Source organism: Stenella coeruleoalba (assembly GCF_951394435.1).
Source record: "Stenella coeruleoalba genome assembly, chromosome: 8".
NCBI classification, from domain to species: Eukaryota; Metazoa; Chordata; class Mammalia; order Artiodactyla; family Delphinidae; genus Stenella; species Stenella coeruleoalba.
Genome location: NC_137154.1, coordinates 77,861,176 through 77,886,647, shown reverse-complemented (window position 1 = coordinate 77,886,647; position 25,472 = coordinate 77,861,176). Strand labels below are relative to the sequence as shown.

General features: G+C 37.0%; 1 protein-coding gene across 2 annotated transcripts; it reads left to right on the top strand.

Annotated features, from left to right (window-relative positions):
• Window positions 1–639: 639 nt before the first annotated feature.
• MMP7 (matrix metallopeptidase 7) lies at window positions 640–15,147 on the top strand (the record flags this gene model as incomplete). Of its 2 annotated transcripts, XM_079929264.1 has the most annotated exons (6): window positions 640–756; window positions 3,268–3,494; window positions 3,580–3,728; window positions 5,289–5,417; window positions 12,696–12,857; window positions 15,023–15,147. In XM_079929264.1, the coding sequence occupies 6 exons, from the start codon at window positions 640–642 to the stop codon at window positions 15,049–15,051; spliced, it is 813 nt and encodes a 270-aa protein (XP_079785390.1). In that variant the 3' UTR covers window positions 15,052–15,147. The 2 variants fall into 2 exon arrangements, with proteins under 2 accessions (XP_079785390.1, XP_079785389.1); XM_079929263.1 differs by lacking the exon at window positions 15,023–15,147 and having other exon boundaries at window positions 12,696–13,112.
• Between the last annotated feature and the right edge of the window lie 10,325 nt (window positions 15,148–25,472).

Below are 25,472 nucleotides of genomic sequence, written 5' to 3'. Positions count from 1 at the left end.
TAATCTGATTAAAGGGAGACTTGAAGAGGGAATTCTCAGGGCTCCACTAATGTACCTGGAAGGTGAGGGAGTGGAGCACAGGCTTTACGATGGCCACCGACCCAATCACAGCAGAGCATTTCCACTTGCCACTCCTCCCATCATTCCCCTCTATGACTTTGGAGACTGTTACAAAATGTTTGCTTAATAGTGATTTGAGTATTTGTATCTTTTACGTACTTTTCCATGCATTTCAAATTTTTAAAAAATTATGTTAAGATAAAATATGTCCTGAATAATGCTCCCCAAATTTTTAAACTGAGAAGACATGTCTAAGTAGCAATTTGATTCTGGCAAATAAAGTGTGTTAAATTTAAAATTTCATGGGTCAAATTTATACAGAAGACAGGTGGGAGAAAAATCCTTTGAAAAACAAACACATTGTGTGCTTCCTGCCAATAAAAACATAATACTTCCTCATTGTCATTAATAAAAGATAATACTTTCAAAGTTCTGTAGACACTAAAAAGAAAGAAAACACTCAAATGCGTCACCTATTTCCACATTCAAGTCTGAGAAGCTATATAAATTTCTCCAGCCTGTGGCAAAAAACACCAAACCAACCGTAAGTCCGAGAGCAATCATCTCTGGACAGCAGCTATGCAGCTGGCCGTGCTGACCGTGCTGTACGCTGTGAGTGTGCTGCCTGGCACCCTGGCCCTGCCGCTTCCCCAGAAGGCAGGAGGTATGAGTGAGCTGCCGTGGGAACAGGCTCAGGTATGTCACTGGCCCACTCACCTGGGCCTCCACAGGCTCACCATCAGCATTAGGAAGTATGTTTTTCAATTTTAATAATTTTTCTGATTATACAGGTAATATATGTTTTAATCAAGTAGCTGTTAAGAGCAAGCTTTGGAGCCTTCCCAAAGTGGATTCAAGTTCCATCTCCTCCACTCAACTGTGTAGATGAACACAGGAATGTTATTAAACTTCTCTGAGCTTCAGTTTTCTAATTTGGAAGTTGGATAATATAATGATATCAACCAAATGGGGGTGTTGTGAAGCACTTTACAGAGTACCTGAGACATATTCAATAAACTGAAGTCCTTATTGCTACTATTATTTATTGTAACTTGAAATTTTTCTCATAATGAGCAAAGTGTTGCCTCTTAAGATGAGGACTGCCTGTGATGGAGAGACTTGAAAAGAAAAAATGAGGGTATAAGTTGCAGTCCTCCCACTGACAAGCCAATGATGATGGGCAAGGCATGAACTTCTGACTTTGTTTTCTCATATATCTAATAGAGACAATAATACTGTGTTTTATACCTCACAGGATTATTCTAGAGCATAAAGGAAGTGGTAACAATACCAATTATCATGTATGTAACAATTGCAGATTATAAAGTACTTCATATATATTGTGTCATTGAATCCTTAGCTCTATCCTGGGAAAAAGAAGAAACGAAAGTAAGGTTAATTCACATACTTACTAACTGTAGAGATAAGAATCAAGGACAAGTTCTGGTTCAAAAATCATGTTCTTTCCAATATACTACTTAATAAGTAGTCTAATAAGTGTAAGTAATTATTACCTGGTAAAATAATGGGACATCTACTCCTAAGTATTGTTTATAAATTTAAGCCTTAAGCATAAGAAAAGTTGTGTTTTATTTCACACTAACTTTGACTTTTTAAAAGTCCATCTAATACATTGGACTGAACCATATGAAATCAGTGATATTTGACAGGTTTTTATTTCTCCAAAGGAGCAATTTCATATGGGTCCACCTAATGGACTCTGCAGAAGGAGTACACTTGCAAGAGTATTGAGTCCCTTTACCCATGGTGCACGTTGCCAATAAACCAGAGGGAGGTTCTCTAGGTTTAAAGGAAGGCAGGAAAATTCATCTTAAGGATGCAGAGAGATTTCTTACAAAGGGTGTCTTTGTAAAGCCTGTAGCTCTGGAAGGGAAAAAAATGAGGTATTTGTTTTCAAATCAGGGATTAATTGCTAATTGTCATGGGTGAACAATAAGTGTTTGTTGTATTGAATGAAATACAGTCGTTGGTAACAGGAAGACAGAGCACAATATTGCTAAGTTTACTTATATAAAGTGCATACTCCTAAGCGGTTCTCAGACAAGTAAACATTACCACCTACTCCAAATTAGATTGCAAATGAGTGAGCCAATGTTTAAATCATTTCAAAGATATTATCACACATTATATAACACTATACATTTTTCTGATGAAATGGGCTTTGGAATCAGAACACAAGTTCAAATACCAGCCCCTTTGGTTACTCATGGGGTGACCTCGTGCAACTTATTTCACTCTCCTGAGCCATGATTCTTCAAATGTGAAATAGGAAAATAATGCCATACCTTACTTCACAGGGTGGTTATGAGGTTTAAATGAGATAAGTAATGTAAAGCTCCTGTTATAGTCCCTGGCACTACTAAGTGCTTAATAAAAGTCCTTTGCTGCTGTTGTTATTTCATTCACTTTCTATTTTTTCCTATTTAGGCTGCTGGACTGCCATCCTCACACCCATTCACTAGTGTCCTTTAAGAAATTCCCAGGGACCCAATTGCCCATGGAATACACCTGAGAGACCTGCTTTATCCTGCAGTCTCACAAAGAGGGTTTTATTAAGGAGTTAGCCATGGAAAGAGCACTGGCCTGGCAGTCAAGAAACTCAGAGCCAGTTCTGCTACTAACTTAACATGTGACCCCAGGGCAAATCATTTAGTTACTAAGAGTTCTGATTTCTTCACCTGGAGAATACGTATATAAAACAAAATAATGTCATAATAACCTTTCCCAGGACTAAAATATTAAGACCTTTAACCTCAGCTGGGATCTGATCTCCAGAGAATTTTAGAAAGAGCTGGGTGACTTTGGATCTCCCCATAGGGTCTCTGATGCCAAGGGGAGGTCTCAGCTGTGCCCCTTGAGGGCACACTGGGCACTCTTCCTGATTGGCTATTACAAACAAGTCTATGTTTTATAAAGTATACAGTGTGTTTCTCTTCAAAACGTTTAATGGGATAAAAGAAAAATGGAGGGACTCTTTTGCTCATGAAATGAAATGGCAGTGCTTCATCATCAATATTAAGTTTTCTTTTCATTAATGCACTCTTGTTTTACTTGTTTACTATGTAAGTATTCTGCCTTCACACTACTATTTGGGTCCACAGGAGTCAGAAGCAAAGATGTGCAGACTTCTGAGCTAAAAGAAGACAATAAACAAGAATTATAGATCAATTACTCTCTTTCCAATAGGACTATCTGAAAAGATTTTATCCATCTGATTCAAAAATAAGGGACCCCAATAGTTTAGAAGTCAAACTCAAGCAGATGCAAAAATTTTTTCGCCTGCCTATAACTGGAACATTAAGCTCCCACATTATAGAAATCATGCGGAAGCCCAGATGTGGAGTGCCAGATGTTGCAGAATATTCCCTATTCCCAGATCGCCCAAAATGGACTTCCAAAGTGGTCACCTACAGGTTAGTTTTGCTTTGGCTCATTTTAGCAAAAACAGTAAAGCCTATTTCCTAAAAGGTCAAACATTGTTTTCTTGTTTTCTACCAGGATCGTGTCATATACTCGAGACTTACCACATGTCATAGTGAATCAATTAGTGGCAAAGGCCTTCAACGTGTGGAGCAAAGAGATCCCACTGAGCTTCAAGAGAGTTAGCTGGGGAATTGCTGATATCATGATTGGCTTTGCAAGAGGAGGTAAGGAAGATTCCTGCAGGCTGATCCTGTGTGCTATTTTGCTTGTTATTTATATCAGTGCCCTCCTCTTTCTGGGATTTAAAAATCTTTAAAGAGATATAGATAGATGATAGATGATAGATAGATAGATAGATAGATCATCTCATTAAAGATCAATGTTCTTACACTTTTTCTAGTGCATTAACTTCGAGCCACTTTTTTTTTTTTTTTTTTTTTTTTTTGCGGTATGCGGGCCTCTCACTGTTGTGGCCTCTCCCGTTGCGGAGCACAGGCTCCGGACGCGCAGGCTCAGCGGCCATGGCTCACGGGCCCAGCCGCTCTGCGGAATGTGGGATCTTCCCGGACCGGGGCACGAACCCGTGTCCCCTGCATCGGCAGGCGGACTCTCAACCACTGCGCCACCAGGGAAGCCCTCGAGCCACTTTTTACAGCAGAAGATGGCAAACTATGGCCCATGAGCCAAATCTGTAAATAGTTATTAGAACACAGCCATGGTCCTTCAATTACCTATTGTCTATGAGTGCTTTGGGGCTACAATGGCAGACTTTAGCAATTCCGACAGAGGTCTTCAAGTCCACAAATCTGGTCCTTCACAGAAAATGTTTGCCAACCTCTGTTTTGTAACATGAATCATGATATACATATATATTTATGGGACAGTTTAAAATATATCTAACTAACATCAACATTAAACCAAAAGAAGAGGTTACAACTTTCAAAGGCCTTAAGTGGTCTCCAAGAAGTGAACAGTCCCTGTGGCTTATTGCCAACACCCTTCATGTAGTAAAAAGTAGAAAATAGAGAACTTTCATATTAAAGGGCTTAAGGAGATATAACCCATATACATGAACTGCTATTAATTGCTGGTGTTTCATGGTGCAAATTTAGAGGAAAATGTTGGTCTTTTTGGCCTGCTTTAATGTTAAACTTCCTGGGTGCTGTGAATTTAGCCGAAATTTGAGCTTCAACCACAATATTAACAAGACTGAAGAAAACCTTACAGAAAAGCACTGATCATGGCACTCCATGTTTTTCAAGAACTGGATAAACTGGATATGGCCTGACACCAATTTGAAAATAAATGTCTCTGCATCACAAATAAAAGCACTATCAAAATCTATTTTAAGACACCTTGAGCACAGTTCTTCAAGGGACTGTCTACTACATCTGCAAAGAAAAAGCTGGGTTTTTAAGAAAACGTATATTAAATGGTATGCAGTTATCTGCTGAATCCAGTACTCAAACTCATTGTGCACTCTGCCACCATCCAGCTAAGGAAAATGATCAAACATAACACTTAGATGCCACCATAAGTAGGATGTGAATGTACTTAAAGTCCATATCAGTAAGCTTTCAACATGTGGTGGTTATCAGGGATGAGCAGTGGTTCTGTGAAAGAAAAAGTCCCTGTGACAAATAAACACCCAAACCACCCTGTGTATGCAGCTGACTGCTTGGGGCTAATCTTTCTAACCTCAATAATCATGTACTATAAACTAAAAGATGAAATGACTGGAGATAAATTCAGTCACTAAAGGCAATTACCACTTTTTCTTTCAGCTCACGGGGACCCCGACCCATTTGATGGGCCAGGAAACACACTGGCTCATGCCTTTCCACCTGGGCCAGGCCTGGGAGGAGATGCTCACTTTGATGAGGATGAACGCTGGACTGATGCTAGCAGTATAGGTACAGCATCCCAAATCTCTTCCACTACATATCCTTTTTAAAATCCTGAACTTTTTATACTTAACTATCTTTAATTTGACAATTGAAAGCAATTAATAATAGTTATTGAGCACTTGCTAACTGCCACCTCTGTGCTTTAAATGCATTATTGCATTTAATATGCTCATAATGCTCCATATATAGAAGATAGATACTCAGGCTACAGAGTCAAAAAATGTTGGGTTCAATTTGCTTTACCTCTACCAATTACTCACTTTGTGTCTTTGGGCAAGTTATTTAACTTCTCTGAGCCTCAGTTTCCTTATCTATGAAATGGGACTATAAATAATTCCTACCTCACAGGATTGCTGTTGGAATTAAATGAGATAATGCTTATGCAGTGCTTAGCACAGTGCTTGGTATATATTAATAATTCAATAAATTATAGCCCTTCTATATATATCCCCAAAATAAGTTTTTTAATTGAAGGTGAAAGAGGAGCAGAGACTATGATATTTGAGAAGTATATACAGTTCTGATATTATTCACTGTTTTTCAGAAAGAACCCACACCATAACCCAGCCTATCATATTCATCACTTTACAAAGTAGAAGATCATAGACAAAACAGAAAACTAATGAAGAGAAGCTCTAGATAAATAACCCTAACTGGAGACAATGCTTTTTTTTTTTTTTTTAACATCTTTATTGGAGTATAATTGCTTTACAATGGTGTGTTAGTTTCTGCTTTATAACAAAGTGAATCAGTTATACATATACATATGTCCCCATATCTCTCCCTTTTTGCGTCTCCCTCCTTCCCACCCTCCCTATCCCACCCCACTAGGTGGTCACAAAGCATCAGGCTGATCTCCCTGTGCTATGGGGCTGCTTCCCACTAGCTAGCTATTTTACGTTTGGGAGTGTATATATGTCCATGCCACTCTCTCACTTTGTCACAGTTTACCCTTCTCCCTCCCCATATCCTCAAGTCCATTCTCTAGTAGGTCTGTGTCTTTATCCCTGTCTTACCCCTAGGTTCTTCATGACATTTTTTTTTCTTAAATTCCATATATATGTGTTAGCATACGGTATTTGTATTTCTCTTTCTGACTTACTTCACTCTGTATGACAGACTCTAGGTCCATCCACCTCATTACAAATAGCTCAATTTCGTTTCTTTTTATGGCTAATATTCCATTGTATATACGTGCCACATCTTCTTTATCCATTCATCCGTTGATGGACACTTAGGTTGTTTCCATCTCCGGGCTATTGTAAATAGAGCTGCAATGAACATTTTGGTACATGACTCTTTTTGAATTATGGTTTTCTCAGGGTATATGCCCAGTAGTGGGATTGCTGGGTCATATGGTAGTTCTATTTGTAGTTTTTTAAGGAACCTCCATACTGTTCTCCATAGTGGCTGTACTAATTCACATTCCCACCAGCAGTGCAAGAGTGTTCCCTTTCTTCCACACCCTCTCCAGCATTTATTGTTTCCAGATTTTTTGTTGATGGCCATTCTGACTGGTGTGAGATGATATCTCATTGTAGTTTCGATTTGCGTTTCTCTAATGATTAATGATGTTGAGCATTCTTTCATGTGTTTGTTGGCAGTCTGTATATCTTCTTTGGAGAAATGTCGATTTAGGTCTTCTGCCCATTTTTGGTTTGGGTTGTTTGTTTTTTTGTTATTGAGCTGCATGAGCTGCTTGTAAATTTTGGAGATTAATCCTTTGTCAGTTGCTTCATTTGCAAATATTTTCTCCCATTCTGAGGGTTGTCTTTTGGTCTTGTTTATGGTTTCCTTTGCTGTGCAAAAGCTTTGAAGTTTCATTAGGTCCCATTTGTTTATTTTTGTTTTTATTTCCATTTCTCTAGGAGGTGGGTCAAAAAGGATCTTGCTGTGATTTATGTCATAGAGTGTTCTGCCTATGTTTTCCTCTAAGAGCTTGATAGTTTCTGGCCTTACATTTAGGTCTTTAATCCATTTTGAGCTTATTTTTGTGTATGGTGTTAGGGAGTGACCTAATCTCATACTTTTACATGTACCTGTCCAGTTTTCCCAGCACCACTTATTGAAGAGGCTGTCCTTTCTCCACTGTACATTTTTTAAAAAGTGGCTACTGGTTACTGACCCTGAAAGTGAAATGAGTACTCGTGTTTGGCAATGGGAATTCACCACTACAGTGATGCCTTGCCATGAAAATCTAACCTATGTAAAATTATGACACTGCTTCTGTTTCACATCTTGCATACCTTTTTCATTCTTCCTTCTTCCCACTCAAGGTAAGCTAAAGACAGCTTCCTTCAATCTAATGCACCACAATTGGAACTCTGGCCACTCAAACACATTCACACCTTCCCCCTTATTTGCAAAGCCTTTCTATGAGTCTGAGGGAGAGAGAGCACATACATAATACACTTTAACAAATCAAAAGCAAATCCCAGCATTGCCTGGAGTTCCTGCCTTATGGTCGTGCTTTCTCAAAGCCAACTTTCTCTCTCCTGCTATTCAAAGTCACTATCATTTATTGAATAGCCATTATTATTTTCCAGATATTGGGAAACTCATTATGACAAATCGACAAGGTAGGAATTACTATCTCCATTTAACAGATGAGGAACTGAGACTCAGAAATACCCATTAATTTGTCCAAAGTTGTCCAGCTAGTAAGTAGCAGAGCTGGGTTTCAAAACCAGGTCTTTATACAATACTTAGATGCCTTTGCTTTCCTCTACTGAATACTGCTATCTGAGTGATTAATAAGAAGCAAATAGGCAGAAATACATTATATTAAAAAAAAGTGATGAGATTAAAGCACTACTATTCTTTTTTTTAAAACTTTATTGAAGTATAGTTGATTTAGTGTTGTGTTAATTTCTGCTGTACTGCAAAGTCATTCAGTTATACACATATTCTTTTTCATATACTTTTCCATTATGGTTTATCACAGGATATTGAATAGAGTTCCCTGTGCTTTACAGTAGGAACTTGTTGTTTATCCATTCTATATATAATGGTTTGCATCTGCTAATCCCAAACTCCCAATCCTTCCCTCCCACACCCCCACTTGGCAACCATGAGTCTGCTCTCAATGTCTGTGAGTCTGTTTTTGTTTCATAGATATGTTCATTTGTGTCATATTTTAGATTCCACATATAAGTGATGTCAGATGGCATTTGTCTTTTTCTTATTTCACTTAGTATGATATCTCAGGTCCATCCATGTTGCTGCTAATGGCATTATTTCATTATTTTCTATGGCTGAGTAGTATTCCATCATATAAATGTACCACATCTGCATTTTTTTAACATCTTTATTGGAGTATAATTGCTTTACAGTGGTGTGCTAGTTTCTGCTGCATAACAAAGTGAATCAGCTATACGTATACATATAACACCATAACTCCTCCTTCTTGCGTCTCCCTCCTATCCTACCGATCTCACCCCTCTAGGTAGTTAAAAAGCACCAAGCTGATCTCCCTGTTCCGTGTGGCTGCTTTCCAATAGCTCTCTATTTTACATTTGGTAGGGTATATATGTCCATGCCACTCTCTCACTTCATCCCAGCTTACCCTTGCCCCTCCCCATGTCCTCAAGTCCATTCTCTATGTCTGCATCTTTATTCCTGTCCTACTCTGAGGTTCTTCAGAACCCTTTTTTTTTTAAGATTCCATATATATGTGTTAGCATACGGTACTTGTTTTTCTCTTTCTGACTTATTTCATTCTGTATGACAGAATGTAGGTCCATCCACCTCGCTACAAATAACTCAATTTCGTTTCTTTTTATGGCTGAGTAATATTCCATTGTATATAAGTGCCACATCTTTTTACCTATTCATCTGTCGATGGACACTTAGGTTGCTTCCTGGCTACTGTAAATAGTGCTGCAATGAATATTGGGTATATGGCTCTTTTTGAATTATGGCTCTCTCTGGGTATATGCCTGGCAGTGGGATTGCTGAGTCGTATGCTAGTTCTATTTTTAGTTGTTTAAGGAACCTCCATAGTGGCTGTACCAATTTACATTCCCACCAACAGTGCAAGAGGGTTCCCTTTTCTCCTCACTCCCCCCCTGCATTTATTGCTTCTAGATATTTTGATGATGGCCATTCTGACTGGTGTGAGGTGATACCTCACTGTAGTTTTGATTTGCATTTCTCTAATGATTAGTGATGTTGAACATCCTTTCATGTGTTTGTTGGCAATCTGTATATCTTGTTTAGAGAAATGTCTTTTTAGGTCTTCTGCCCATTTTTGGACTGGGTTGTTTGATTTTTTGATATTGAACTGCATGAGCTGCTTGTATATTTTGGAGATTAATCTTTTGTCAGTTGCTTCATTTGCAAATATTTTCTCCCATTCTGAGGGTTGTCTTTTGGTCTTGTTTATGGTTTCCTTTGCTGTGTGTGCAAAAGCTTTTAAGTTTCATTAGGTCCCATTTGTTTATTTTCGTTTTTATTTCCATTTCTCTAGGAGGTGGGTCAAAAAGGATCTTGCTGTGATTTATGTCATAGAGTGTTCTGCCTATGTTTTCCTCTAAGAGTTTTATAGTTTCTGGCCTTACATTTAGGTCTTTAATCCATTTGGAGTTTATTTTTGTGTATGGTGTTATGGAGTGTTCTAATTTCATTCTTTTACATGTAGTTGTCCAGTTTTCCCAGCACCACTTATTGAAAAGGCTGTCTTTTCTCCATTGTATATTACCTCCTTTGTCAAAGATAAGGTGACCATAGGTGCATGGGTTTATCTCTGGGCTTTCTATCCTGTCCCATTGGTCTATATTTCTGTTTTTGTGTCAGTACCATACTGTCTTGATTACTGTAGCTTTGTACTGTAGTCTGAAGTCAGGGAGCCTGATTTCTCCAGCTCCATTTTTCTTTCTCAATATTGCTTTGGCTATTCAGGGTCTTTTGTGCTTCTGTACAAATGTGAAATTATTTGTTCTAGTTCTGTGAAAAATGCCGTTGGTAATTTGATAGGGATTGCGTTGAATCTGTAGATTGCTTTTGGTAGTATAGTCATTTTCACAATGTTGATTCTTCCAATCCAAGAACATGGTATATCCCTCCATCTGCTTGTATCCTCTTTCATTTCTTTCATAAGAGTCCTATAGTTTTATGCATACAGGTCTTTTGTCTCCTCAGGTAGTTTTATTCCTAGATACTTTATTCTTTTTGTTGCAGCGGTAAATGGGAGTGTTTCCTCAATTTCTCTTTCAGATTTTTCATCATTAGCATATAGGAATGCCAGAGATTTCTGTGCATTAATTTTGTATCTTGCTACTCTACCACATTCATTGATTAGCATTAGTAGTTTTCTGGTAGCATCGTTAGGATTCTCTATGTATAGTATTATGTCATCTGCAAACAGTGACAGCTTTACTTCTTCTTTTCTGATTTGGATTCTTTTTATTTCTTTTTCTTCTCTGATTGCTGTGGCTAAAACTTCCAAAACTATGTTGAATAATAGTGGTGAGGGTGGGCAACCTTATCTTCTTCCTCATCTTAGTGTAAATGGGTTCAGTTTTTCACCATTGAGAACAATGTTGGCTGTGGGTTTGTCATATATGGCCTTTATTATGTTGACACAAGTTCCCTCTATGACTACTTTCTGGAGGGTTTTTATCGTAAATGGGTGTTGAATTTTGTCAAAAGCTTTTTCTGCATCTATTGAGATGATCATATGGTTTTTATTCTTCAGTTTGTTAATATGGTGTATCTCACTGACTGATTTGAGTATATTGAAGAATCCTTGCATTCCTGGGCTAAACCCCACTCGATCATGGTGTATGATCCTTTTAATGTGCTGTTGGATTCTGTTTGCTAGTATTTTGTTGAGGATTTTTGCATCTATGTTCATCAGTGATATTGGCTTGTAGTTTTCTTTTTTTGTGACATCTTTGTCTGGTTTTGGTATCAGGGTGCTGGTGGCCTCTTAGAGTGTGTTTGGGAGTGTTCCTCCCTCTGCTATATTTTGGAAGAGTTTGAGAAGGATAGGTGTTAGCTCTTCTTTAAATGTTTGATAGACTTTGCCTTTGAAGCCATCTGTCCTGAGCTTTTGTTTGTTGGAAGGTTTTTAATCATAATTTCAATATCAGTGCTTGTGATTGGTCTGTTTATATTTTCTATTTCTTCCTGGTTCAGTCTCATAAGGTTGTGCTTTTCTAAGAATTTGTCCATTTCTTCCAGGTTGTCCATTGTATTGGCATATAGTTGCTTGTAGTAATCTCTCATGATCTTTTGTATTTCTGCAGTGTCAGTTGTTACTTCTCCTGTTTCATTTCTAATTCTGTTGATTTGAGTCTTCCCTTTTGTCTTGATGAGTCTGGCTCATGGTTTATCAATTTTGTTTATCTCTGAAAAATCCAGCTTTTATTTTTACTGATCTTTGCTATTGTTTCCTTCATTTCTTTTTCATTTATTTCTGATCTGATCTTTATGATTTCTTTCCTTCTGCTGACTTTTGGGTTTTTTTTGGTTCTTTCTTTCTCTAATTGCTTTAGGTGTAAGGTTAGGTTGTTGATTTGAGATGTTTCTTGTTTCTTGAGGTAGGATTGTATTGCTATAAACTTCCCTCTTAGAACTGCTTTTGCTGCATCCCATAGGTTTTGGGTCATCGTGTTTTCATTTTCATATGTTTCTAGGTATTTTATTTATTTCCTCTTTTATTTCTTCAGTGATCTCTTGGTTATTTAGTAGTATATTTTTTAGCCTCCATGTGTTTGTATTTTTTACAGATTTTTTCCTGTAATTGATATCTAGTCTCATAATGTTGTGTTTGGAAAAGATACTTGATATGATTTCAATTTTCTTAAATTTACCAAGGCTTGATTTGTGACCCAAGATATGATCTATCCTAGAGAATGTTCCAGGAGCACTTGAGAAGAAAGTGTATTCTGGTTTTTTTGGATGGAATGTCCTGTAAATATCAATTACGTACATCTTGTTTAATGTATCATTTAAAGCTTGTGTTTCCTTATTTATTTTCATTTTGGATGATCTGTCCATTGGTGAAAGTGAGTTGTTTAAGTCCCCTACTATGACTGTGTTACTGTTGATTTCCCCTTTCATGGCTGTTAGCACTTGTCTTATGTATTGAGGAAAGAACTACTATTCTGATTCCTCTTCTAAACCTTCCACCCTTGTGAAGGCCTGGAAACAAATAAGCTAACTATGGAGAATTTAAACGGTTAGGTATTTTATAGTTATTTTATTTTTATTATTATCTATTTTGATTTTATTTTATATATAGTTATTTTTTACAGTTACTGTATGTCTCTTTTGTTGCAGGAGTTAATTTCCTGTATACTGCAACTCATGAACTTGGCCATTCTTTGGGTCTGGATCATTCATCTGATCCTAATGCTGTGATGTATCCAACTTATGGAGAAGGCGATTACAAGAATTTCAAACTTTCACAGGATGATATCAATGGAATTCAGAAATTATATGGTAATATTTATGATTTCCATATTTCCAATGTCTCCTTAAGACATTGCCTCCTTTGGGTAGGCTTGAATGAGAAAGACTGGGAAATAGGTATTTACTTGGAAAAACACACTGGAACTTTTATATCTAAAAGCCTATTGAGGGGAGAAATTTGAGACATTAGATACTTGAAATTTAATCATGCTATTTTATACTATGAGGATATTGATTTTAAGTTTTAAGTAATATAGTATCATTTGGTGAAATCATGAAAATGATGCTCTCAAACATTTTTTATAAGCTGCCACTCACTCTTCTTTCTTGCTTGGTTCAAATACTTTAGGGAGCCTCCCCCATAGGGACGGACAGAGGAACATAACACCTTCCCCCGTAGCTTCCTGCTCCCAAGGGTTTGGCCCTAGGTGCTTAAAAGTTACCCAATTTTTCCTGCCTGTATATATGCATAGGGAAATGGGTTAACCATAGACAGTGACTTCTTATTATTGCTGGTCATGATGGGTATGAATATACCATGTCCCAATCTACACTTTTTTGTTTTAATCAAGTTTCAAATTCAATTTAAAAGAATAAACTGATTTGTATTTGCTTGATCAAGTCAAAAAGAGTAATGTGAGAAAGGAATCAAAGGACAAGGATAAAAAGCCATGTCTCTGGATAAAGATGAGAATAGTAAGAGTCAAAGAAGCTAAATAAATCGTCCAAGGACAAGAAGCTGCTGAATTCTTGAACAAAGATTCCAAGCCAGGGCTGCATGATTTCACATTCTTTCTACTTCATATTTCAGCCTATCACTACTTAGTATGCTTCTAAAAGCAATTTGGAAAAGAAAATACATACAGAATGATATCTTTAAGTACACAGATATAATTAAACCTTTCCGGCAAATTACCAGGATGATAAGAATATTCGGCAAAAAGATAACATAAGAGTCTCTGAATGTTTAGAAGAGCAATGAAAGTGCTTCCACATAATAAATAATGTAATGTCCTCAGGGGGAAATTACTGCTGTAGGATAATGGATTTAAGCTATCCGTTGAACCTATAACTTACTATCAATCAGCATCTCCCAAACTGTGTTCCCAGAACACTGATCCTACCAGACAATTCCCCAAAAAAAGATGCTTTGGAGAAACAAGTTCAAAAACCACTACCTACTGTATTTAAAGTGCAGAGGATGTTAAAAATGATCTAACAAACTGTCATTTAACTCAGTGCTTCCCAAATTATAATCCTTTTTGTGGCACACCCATTGAGCCCTCTCAGAATAGCATTTCAGAGAACACGTTTTGGAAAATACCATTAACTGTACCACAAAGTTCTGACTTAAGGAGCTACTGCTGTCCAAAAAAGTTCACGAAACACTGACAATTGTTGGTAAAGTCAACACCAACAAAACAGAAAATAGTACCTCCCCTTATATAAAACTATGGAACTTACAGAATACTCTATGGCATGTATAACTATCTTTGAACCTTAAGAAAATTAGACAGGGCCTGAAAAACGTTCTTCGGCAGACTGATTAGATTTAACATAAAGAAGATGGATTAGTGCATTAAATCCTTAAGTATTAGACAGTGAAGTGCCTCTAGTCAAAGTTGGAAAGAGGTAGCTTCTGGACAAATGAAAGTAAGATTTAATTACATAGGTTTTTAATGTAGGTAGTTTATTAATACAATAAGTGATGTGAGCAGAAAATATAAATTCAAAAGAATGTGGTTAAACTCATGGATATAAAATTCCCAACGTTCCTTTCAGAATAATAAAAATAATAGCTAAAATGCATCAAGTTTTTATAGTGTACCAGGCATTTCATGTGCAATAGCTTATTTAATTCAACAATCCAATGAGTTGTTACTGTCCTCATTTTACAGGCTGGTAATCTAACATGAAGAGAAGCTAAGTAATAACTTACACAAGATCACATGGCTGGTAAAATGACAGAGTGAAAAGACAGGGTGCAAAGATATCTGACCACCCAGGGACTACACTCCATACAGTGTTGCCTTTTTAGCCTTTGGAGGTTGTTCTTCAGAACTGTTGTCCCAGGCACAGAAACTGGGCTGGGTGAATGATGTACATACTGTGACATTTCTTGTGTTTTTATAGTCTTAGGATTTTTTAATATGTTTTATACGTTGTCAGAATGTTCTTATTTTGTCTCTTCACAGGAAAGAGAAATGATTCAAGAAAAAATTAGAAACTTCAGGGAGAACACACATTCATTCATTGGATTCTATATAGTTGTTCCCAACCAGAATTAAAGAACACTGTTGCTGCACTCCATTTACCCCTTGCTGCCTCCATCCTTGTATTGTGGTTGGTTTTCGTACATCTCTCTCCCCCTCATCTATGACTCTCCTCAAGCAACATGCACTTGGTGGATGTCAATAAATGTTAAATACATAGATAAATAAAATTTTTATTCCATGGTAAAATAATTTCTATTTGGAAATACTGTTTCTGTGGCAAGAGAAGATATGCTAAGACTAAGACCAGAAAAAAGAATTAAATAACCCCACCACATTATTTTGGGACTTCAGCTGCACCTCACCCTATCACTAGTTGGGTAAGGTATAGTATCGTATAGTATAGTATAGTGCAGTACAGTACAGTATAGTATAAACCAAGATAGTATAACCCAAAGGTACCTTAAGTTCCTCTCATCCTTTGGTCCAATCTCTCACTCTGAGTATTCTGGGAAGTCCAAATCTTCCCACAAAATGTGTGTGAATTCCCAGGGATTTACATTCTCATAGTCCCTTCTGGCACCAAGTTCCTGCCCCTGAACTGACTTCATGGCATCTCTCCGACCACAGCTGCTCTGTGTTCCCTTTCCTCTGCCCCATCACAACCCAAATATCAATCTCACTCTCTTCTCTTTTACTTTCTCCAAACCAGTCCTACAAGGCTTTTGTCAGATTGTTGACACTGCTGAAGATTTGCATCAACGGTGAGATTTTACACTGCACAAGGACAACGAAATTGAACTAAACTCAAATTAGATATTATCCTCACCCTTCAAATCCTTTACCCATCCCAGCATCAGGAATTTCCCACTGGCCACCTACCTCTGCAGGTTCCAACCTCCTACCACATCTCTCCCTAATCCTCAAATCTCTAACCCCCAGTCCTTCTGACTTCCCTCAGACACTCATTTCCTGAGGTTCAAGTAGCTCTCCCTCTCCATGCACAGAGACTCGCTACTGTATTTCTGTGGTAAAAACACTCTCTATGCGGGGCTTAATCCTTTAGCAGGACACAGAGCTGGCAAAGGCTTTTCCATTTCAGCCGTTCCTCCTCCATACTCCCTGCACCCATGCATGGTTTTCTCTACAAACAGAGGGATAAATAATTGTAATTTGCTTTCTTACTGATACAAATTATGCCACACATAAGCACCCTGAAAAGACGTATTCATTTTTTAAAATTTCATTTAAGGATTTTTTTCCGCCCAAAATGGATCAATAATCCAAAACTCAGAAATACCACCAAAACCATTAAAGGAGCCATTCCAGGGACAGACAAAATGAGGGGGGGAATCTACAACCTAGGCAAAATGAGTTATATATTCAAAGACTCTCTTAAAACATAAGGGAATAGGTCTATAATAAAAATAAAAAGGAAGAAGTCATTAAATTTAAGCTCCTCACTTTGTAGATGACAAAACAGACCAAGAGAGGTTAAATTTTGCAGTAAACAAATGTGTCCTGTGATTAAAGCATTTTGTTTGTTTGTTTGCCTGTTTGCATTTTGGTTTGGGCAGCAGAAGGCAATATCTATCTTGTAGCTGAAGTGGATATTGTTTTTACCTGCCCAGCATCCCTTCACCCTACTTTTTGGGACAGGGACAGTCTTTCCCCTTTGTATATTATCTTAGTGAGACATACTTGAGTATGCCACATGCTGCCAGGGCTGAGAAGGGAGTACAGGACCCAAGTTTGGCCTATCAGACACTCCCTCTGAAAACACCAGACACTGATTCACCCTGGTAGTGAGTTTTGGAGACACCGCCTATTCATTCCTGCACCCAGATAAATCTCTGAAGCTGCCTTGGGTCCTGTCCTACAAACAGCTTAGGTACGGGGCGTCTCTTCCATGTTTTGCAGCTGACTGCATTGCCTTCTAATAAATTTTGTCTTTTGCTTATGTTAGCAAGAGTCAGTTTATGTCTGTTGCTTGCAAATCCCTGACACAGTAGCTTGAATGGCTCTCCTATGGTATCTAATATATGGATTCTGTTATATATCTCACCACATACTCCAATCTTAACCCTATGAAGTTAAGCTCTAACTGAGCACAGAAGTTGAATTTTCTTATTCCTATCCAAAAACCATAAAGCTGACTTCTAAAGAGAAATTTTGCCTAGAAAATAAGGAACCATGTTCTCTTTTTTTTTAATTGTGGTAAAATACACATAACATAAAATTTATCATCTTCACCATTTTTAAGTATATAGTTCAGTATAAAGTATATTCACATGGTTGTACAAGGGTAAGTGTTCTTACCCTTAGCACTATTAGCATGTTCAACTGAATAATTCTTTGTTAGAGGCTATTCTGTGCATGGTAGGATGCTCAGCAGCACCCCCTGGCCTCTCCCCACTACATGCCAGTAAAACATCCTCAGTCGTGGAAACCAAAGATGTGTTCAGACATTGCCAAATGACCCCTGAGGGGCAAAATAGCCCCCAGTTGAGATCCATGGAGCTAAAGAAAATAAAGTCCTATTTCACTGCATTATACTCAATGTCCCTTTTTACCTTTTTTTATCCCTACCATCTGGTAATCCTGTGTCATCCCATGGGAAAGGAAAACCAATAAAACATTAATGTGGCTTTGTCTGTTTTTGACACTTCTTTGAGGAAAGGACTGTCATATTTTAAGGAATAAAACCAACTGTATGCCAAAGCCAAGATGACGTATATTTATAGAAGTTCACAAAACTTGTTTGTATTCTGTCAATTATTTTTATTGTTGTCTTTTCTAATTTTAATGTCAAACTTCAGTTTCAGATAGAGGGCTGAGCACATGAATTTGTCTTCACTCCCCTCTGAGTTTCCATTTAAGTGGTAGTAGGGCAATAAAACAGAATAGGCGGAGGAGGTCTATCCATAGACAAGGAATTTCAGTAAATTTCTGACGACCTAATACAGCTGATAGGTGAAACATATCAGACTTAGCCTGGGATATGTGAAGAGGTCTCAGGTGGAAATGGGAGTTAACTATGGTTACAGGATGAAATGTAAATTTGATCAATCACGACAAGGTAAAAATGTAGGAAGTTGGAGCACATTGCCAATTTCACGTATTATAAAACATACATGTTTACATATTAACATTGTTAAAAATAAGATGACATCTTGCAGCCGGGGCTGGCAATTCTCCAGGAGAAGATTTGGGTTTGCTTCTGCCAATCACATGGAGCCCTATCAACCTGAGATCACTTTATATTACATCATTTGCTTGGGGTTGTTCAGACTACACTGTTCATGTGAATTCAGTCAGCAAATCTGTAGGAGTACCAGCTTGGAGTCCACATATTCAGAAAGTATGTCTTTTTCCTCTCAGTACTATGACTGAGGCAGCCATGTGCCCTTGCTGCCTTGTTGGTGTTGCAGGTTTATTTCTCTTTTATCCTTGCACTGAAAGACCAGACATTTGGTCTCCCAGCTTTAAGTCAGGATCCCCTATTAGAGTCTGCTTCTTGAACATCTTTTCTTTTTTCATAGTACACAAAGAGGTGGTTTCATCCTACAATAGATGACATTTTAATTCACCGAAATGTGCTAATTGGAATATGAAGTTTAGATGTAGTATGTGAAAAGACACAAAACTTTGTACAGTAATCTTCCCTTATTTTAAATGTCACTTTTCCAGAACTGTTGATTTCTTGTCAGTCTTTTTAGGGATAAACACAAATAACAGTCACCTTCAGGATGTTGACCGCTTCTCCTGACAGTCTTTATTCTCTGAGAAGTGCCACTGACCCCCAGTGGACCTCAGGCGGCAAGTGTGTACTAGCCCACATCCTGCCACAGGTGTCTGGAACAAGGGCAGACACCCACCTCAGGTAAGGCCCTTTAGGTATCTTCTCCAGGGGGACTGTGATTCCACTCACTTATTTATTCAATAATATTTATTGAGTGTTTACCATGTTCCAGGCACTGTTTAACCTTGAGGATATAATTCCAAACAAAGAAAATCACTATGCACATGGATCCCACAAACTCATCAAAAACAATGAACAGAGAGACCCAGAGACTGGGATTCCTGAGCTGAGCCTTGTTACTGGTGAGATTCTATAGGAAAGATCCATAAATTCCTGTGGCTAAAGATCTCAGAAATTCTGAAGTGCTTTCATTTCCCAAGGCCTTGTTGTTCAATAGTTTTCTGGATTCCATAGGCAGTCTAATGTCCTTCCAATAAACCTCCTTTTCAACTAAGCTAATACCAAAACAAACAAGTCCAACAATTAAGAGAAACAGTATAATATAGGCATCTTCTTCCTCCCTTCACTAGCATCATCTACCATTTTTGCCATGAAACCTTCCAGAAAAATGGACACCAACAATACAGAACAAAGATCAGATCAAAGTGACTGAAGTGGTGTAGACTGTGCCAGCCCAGTGTGAAGCTAACCAAAGCTTCTCTTACTTTGTTGTCATTGCCATTGCTGATAATGTAAAAATAATGATATGTAATGAAAAGAGTATTGAACTGTGTCTGAAGTTCTGTTTTGATCCTGGCTATGTTTTAACAGACAGTAAGGAAGCCTTGGGCTTCCTTACCTTCTCTTGGCTATGCGCTATCCTTTGTTTTAATTCTGTCACTTCATAAAGCAGGACTTAAGATCTAGAATTCAATGATCAACTAAGGTTTCACTCTTGACTAAATTTACCTATCAATTTGATCAGGAAAAACAAGGATATGAAGGTAAACGTGTGCCATCAGAATCACTCACCGAGGCTCTACAAGAGAAACAACCCTAGTTTATAGCACTCAAAGAAGATACAAATATATATATATATATATATATATATATATATATATATATATATATAGGCATCTCCTTTTCTTCACCTGGCAATCCTACAGTTTTTCACACCTCAGCCTTGACATTTCCATGCCAAAAAGACCTCCTCTTGACCTCACACTCCCCTACACCTGCCTAGCTTCCCCTCTTATGATTTTCCATGGTACCAAACAGGTACCCCTCACAGTCATCTTTTATCTCACTGAATTATAATCTTCTGATGAATTATGACAATATCCACTAGATTGAAAGCTCCTTGATGAAACTGAATATGTTTTTGTGTAAAGAAAAATTATTCCTGAAGTACAATGAAAGGTTCACTCACAGAAACCTCTCATTTAGGTTGTGTCCAAATTAATAAATCATTCAAACACTTCTAAAAGACATAAGATCAAGCTATACATTAGAATGTAATTGGATTGATGCCCTAGAAATTATGAAAAAGAAAATACAACTTTACAAAGAAACATAGAGGAGGATTCTGGGAAGATGGTGGAGTAGGAAGCATCAGTAATGTATCTCCCCACCTAGACAAAAAAATGCACTGGCAAACTCTGTTTGATGTAACTCGTTTGGAACTGTGGAGTCTATTGAAGGCCTGAAACTTCCAGGGGAAGGCTTGGACAGTAAATTACAGTCAATATTGGTCAATTTCAGCTCTTAGTATATTGGTAGCTACCCACCTCTCAGCCCCATGGCAGGGAGCTGTGCACATGCTCCTGGAGCAGCCTGTACACAGCTTGCACACAGCTGTGGAAGTGAGGGTGTCCTCCAAGTACTAGAGATCTGATATCTTATCACTGATTGCTGCTTCTGATCACACAGGTGCAGACAAAAAGGCAACAGCCATTGTGGTTGCAATTCCTCCCATCATTGCAAGTCCCTCCCACTCCTGCCAAAGTGACTTCCAGCTGCTTTAAAGGATCAGTAATTTTTTTCTCCCTCATTTTTGTCTTTTTTCCCTATTGGGAGTCAGACAGAAGACTAGGAAATTCAAAAGCAACTGTATATCTAGGGAAAATTAGAAAGTTACCACACATGCCCCGGAGAAGGTGCAGGCTCAGAAAAGACATAAGAAAATCTTAAATTGCACCCCAGGCAGATCCTTGGAACAGAGATAGTCTATAACAATAAAAAATAAATAAACAAAAACAAAAAAACTGCCAACACTGTGAAAGACGGAGAATCAGATCTCCGTTACCACATTATTAGATTCAGCTGTCCAGTTTTCAACAACAACAAAGAAAAAAGAAAAAATCACAAGGCAATCAAAGAAACCACAAAGTATGACTCATTCAAAGGAAAAAAAAAATCTATCCCTGAGAAATACCTGATGGTGGACTTACTATAAAAAACTTTAAAGCAACTATCTTAAAGATGATCAAAGAACCAAAAGAAGACATGGGGAAAATCAAGAAAACAATGTATGAACAAAATGGAAATATCAATAAAGAAATATTGAAAAGAAACCAAAAAGAAATTCTGGAGCTGTAAAGTAAAACAACTAAAATATTAAAATTCACTAGAGGAGTTCAAAGAGATTTGAGCAGGCAGAAGAAAGAACCAGCAAACTTGAAAATAGGACAATGGAAATTATTAAATTATAGGAACAGAAAGAAAAAAGACTGAAGAAAAGTGACCATCAAGCAGACCAACATACACACTGTGGGAGTCCCAGAAGGAGACAAGAGAAAAGGACATAGGAAATACTTGAAGAAATAATGGCCAACAACTTCCCAAATTTGATGAAAGACATGAACATAAATGTCAAATAAACTCAACAAATTCCAAGTAGATAAATTTAAAGAAACCCACACCAAGACACATTTCAATCAAACTGAAAGGCAAAGACAAAGAGGGACTCTTGAAAGCAACAGGACAGAAGCAACTCATCACATACAAGGGATCCTCAATCAGATTATAAGCAAATTTCTCATCAGAAATTTTGGAGATCAGATGTATTAAGCTGATATATTCAAAGTGCTAAAAGAAAAAATACTGTCAACCAAGAACTGTATATCTGGTGAAACTGTCCTTCAAAAGTGAGGGAAGGGAATTCTTTGGAGGTCCAGTTATTAGGAGTCAGTGCTTTCACTGCTGTGGGCCCGGGTTCGATCCCTGGTCGGGGAACTAAGATCCTGCAAGCTGCACAGTGCAGCCAAAAGAAAAAAAAGTGAGGGAACAATTAAGACATTACTAAATGAAAGCAGAAGGCGTTCATAACCACTAGACCTGCCTGCAAGAAATGCTTATAGGAGTCCCATAGGTTGAAGTGAAAGGACAGTAATTCAAAGCCATATGAATAAATAAAGATCTCAGTAATGTAAATATACGGCCAATTATATATTGTAATAGTGATGTATAACTCCACTTTTGTTTTCTACATGATTTAAGAGACTGATTTTTTTTAATTATTAGTCTAAAACTAGGATTATTGTAACTTTGGTTTGTAACTCCACATTGTTTTCTACATAACTTAAGAGATTTTTAAAAATTACTAGTTTATATTTTGGGACACACAATTGTATAAAGATGTAATATTGTGACATCAACGACTGAAAGGGATGGAGATGAAGCTGTTAAAGGAGAAAAGTTTTTGTATGTTATTGAAATTAAGCAAGTATAAATTAAAATTAGAGTGTTATAACTTTAGGATGTTAAATGTAATCCCCATGATAACCACAAAGAAAATAGCTCAATAATACACACAAAGGAAATGAAAAAAGAATTTAAATATTTCACTACTAAAAAGCAACTAAACATAAAAGAAGACAGTAATTCAAGAAATGAGGGACAAAAAATTATAAGGCATATAGAAAACAAATAGCAAAATGGCAGAAGTAATTTCCTCCTTATCAGTAATTACTTTAAATGTAAATAGATCAAACTCTCCAATCAAAAACAGAGATTAGCAGAATGGATTTTTAAAAATATGATACAACTATGTACTGTCTACAAGAGACTCATTTTAGATACAAAGACACAAATAGGTTGAAAGTGAAAAGATAGAAAAGTATATTCCACACAAATAGTAACCAAAAGAGAGCAGGGGTGGCTATACTAGTAGTAGATAAAATATACTTTAAATCAAAAAAGTTTACAAGAGTCAAAGAAGGACATTATATATTAACAAAAGTTCGATACAGCAAGATTATATAACAGGGAGTTCCCTGGTGGTCTAGTGGTTAGGATTTGGCGCTTTCACTGCTACAGCCTGGGTTCAATCCCTAGTCAGGGAACTGAGATTCCACAAGCCACATGGCACAGCCAAAAAAACCCAAATTCTTTGGGAGTTCCCCAGTGGTCCAGTGGTTAGGATTTGGCACTTTCACTGCCATGGCCTGGGTTCAATCCCTAGTCAGGGAACTAAGATCTCACAAGGCACAGCCAAAAAAAAAAAAAATTATATGACAATTATAAATATTGTACATCTAATAACAGATCAACAAAATATATGAAACAAAAATTGACAGAATTGAAGGGAGAAATAGATAGTTCTACAATAATAGTTGAAAACTTTAATGCCTCACTCTCAACAATGGATAAAACAACCAGGCAGAAGACAGTAAGGAGACAGAGGACTTGAACAACACAATAAACAAGCTAGATCTAAGAGAAATATTCAGAACACTCTAAACAACAACAGAAGATGCAATCTTCTCAAGAGCCATGAGACATTTTCCAGGACATGTGACCATATGCTAGGTCACAATAAGTCTCAACAGATTTTAAAAGATAGATATCATATAAAGTATCTTCTCAGACCACAACAGGATGCAGTTAGAAATCAATAACAGAAATAAAACTGGAAAATTTACAAATTTGTGGAAATAAAGCAACACACCTTTAAAAAGCCAATGAATCAAAGAAGAAATCACAAGAGAAATTAGAAAATATTTAAATATGAATGAAAGTGAAAACACCGCATACCAAAACTTATGGGATGTAGCCAAAGGAGTGTTAAGGGGGAAATTTATAACTACAAATGCTTACATTAAAAAACAACAAATATCTCAAGTCAAAAACTTAACTTTACAACTTAAGGAACTAGATAAAGAAGAATGAACTAAATCAAAGATAGCATGATGAAAGATATAATAAAGGTTAGAGCAGAGATAAGTGAAATAGAGAATAGAAGAATAATACAGAAAATCAGTGAAGCCAAAAGTTGTTTCTTGAAAATGATCAACAAATGCAAAGTGGTAGAGCCATTTTGGAAGACAGTTTGGTGGTTTCTTACAAAACTAAACATAATGTTACCATATGATCCAGGAGTCACACTCCTTGGTATCTACCCCAAAAAGCTGAAAACTTGCATATGGATGTTCAAAGCAGCTTTATTCATAATTGCCAAAATGTAGAAGCAACCAAGGTGTCCTTCAGTGGATGAATGAATAAACTGTGATTTATCCAGACAATGGAATATTATTCAGCACTAAAAAGAAATGAGCTACCAAGTCATGAAAAGACATGGAGAAAATGTAAATGCATATTACTAAGTGAAAGAAGTCAATCTGAAAAGGCTACATACTGTATTATTCCAGCTATATGACATTCTGGAAAAGGCAAAACTATGGAGACAGGAAAAAGATCAATGGTTCCCGGGAATGTGGGGAGGACAAGGGATGAAGGTGGAGCACAGAGGATTTTTAGAGCAGTGAAAATACTTTGTGCGATACCATGATGATGGATACATGTAATTATATACTTGTCCAAATCCATAGAATGTACAACATCTAAAGTAATGTTAACTGTAATGTAAACTATAGACTCTGGGTAATCTTGATGTGTCAGTTAAAGTTCATCAATCGTAAAAAATGTGCCACTCTGGTGGGGGATGTTGATAACAGCAGATGCTATATGTGTAAGGGGATAAGAGGTATGTGGGAAATCTCTGTACCTTCCACTCAATTTTGCTGTGATCTTAAGATGTCTCTTAAAAATAGTCTTAATTTTAAAAAAACTATAGACTAAAAATAACATTACAATCTGGACTTTTTAAAATTAAAAAATTGACAAACCTTTAGCTAGATGGACTAAGAAAAAAAGGAATAAGCCTCAAATTACTAAAATGAGCAATAAAAGTGGGGGCATTACTACTGATTCTAGAAAAATAAAAAGGATTATAATAGAGTGCTATAAGCAATTCTACACCAAAAAAATGTATAACCTAGACTAAATGGACAAATTCCTAGAAATGCAAAACATACCAAGATTAAACCATGAAGAAATAGAAAATCTGGATACACTATAACTAGTAAGGAGATTAAATCACTAATCAAAAATCCCCTGATACAGAAAAGCCTTGGACCTGAGGGCTTCACCAGTGAATTCTATCAAACATTTAAAGAAGAACTAACATCGATCCTTCTCAAACTTTTCCAAAAATTGAAGAAAAAGGAACACTCCTTAACTCATTATATAAAATCAGCATTATCCTTCTATCAAAGCTAGACAAAGACACTACAAGAAAAAAAAAATACTACAGACCAATATTCCTTATAAAACTGATGCAAAAATTATCAGCAAAATACTAGTAAACCAAATTTAGCAGCATATTAAAAGGATTATATACCATGACCAAGT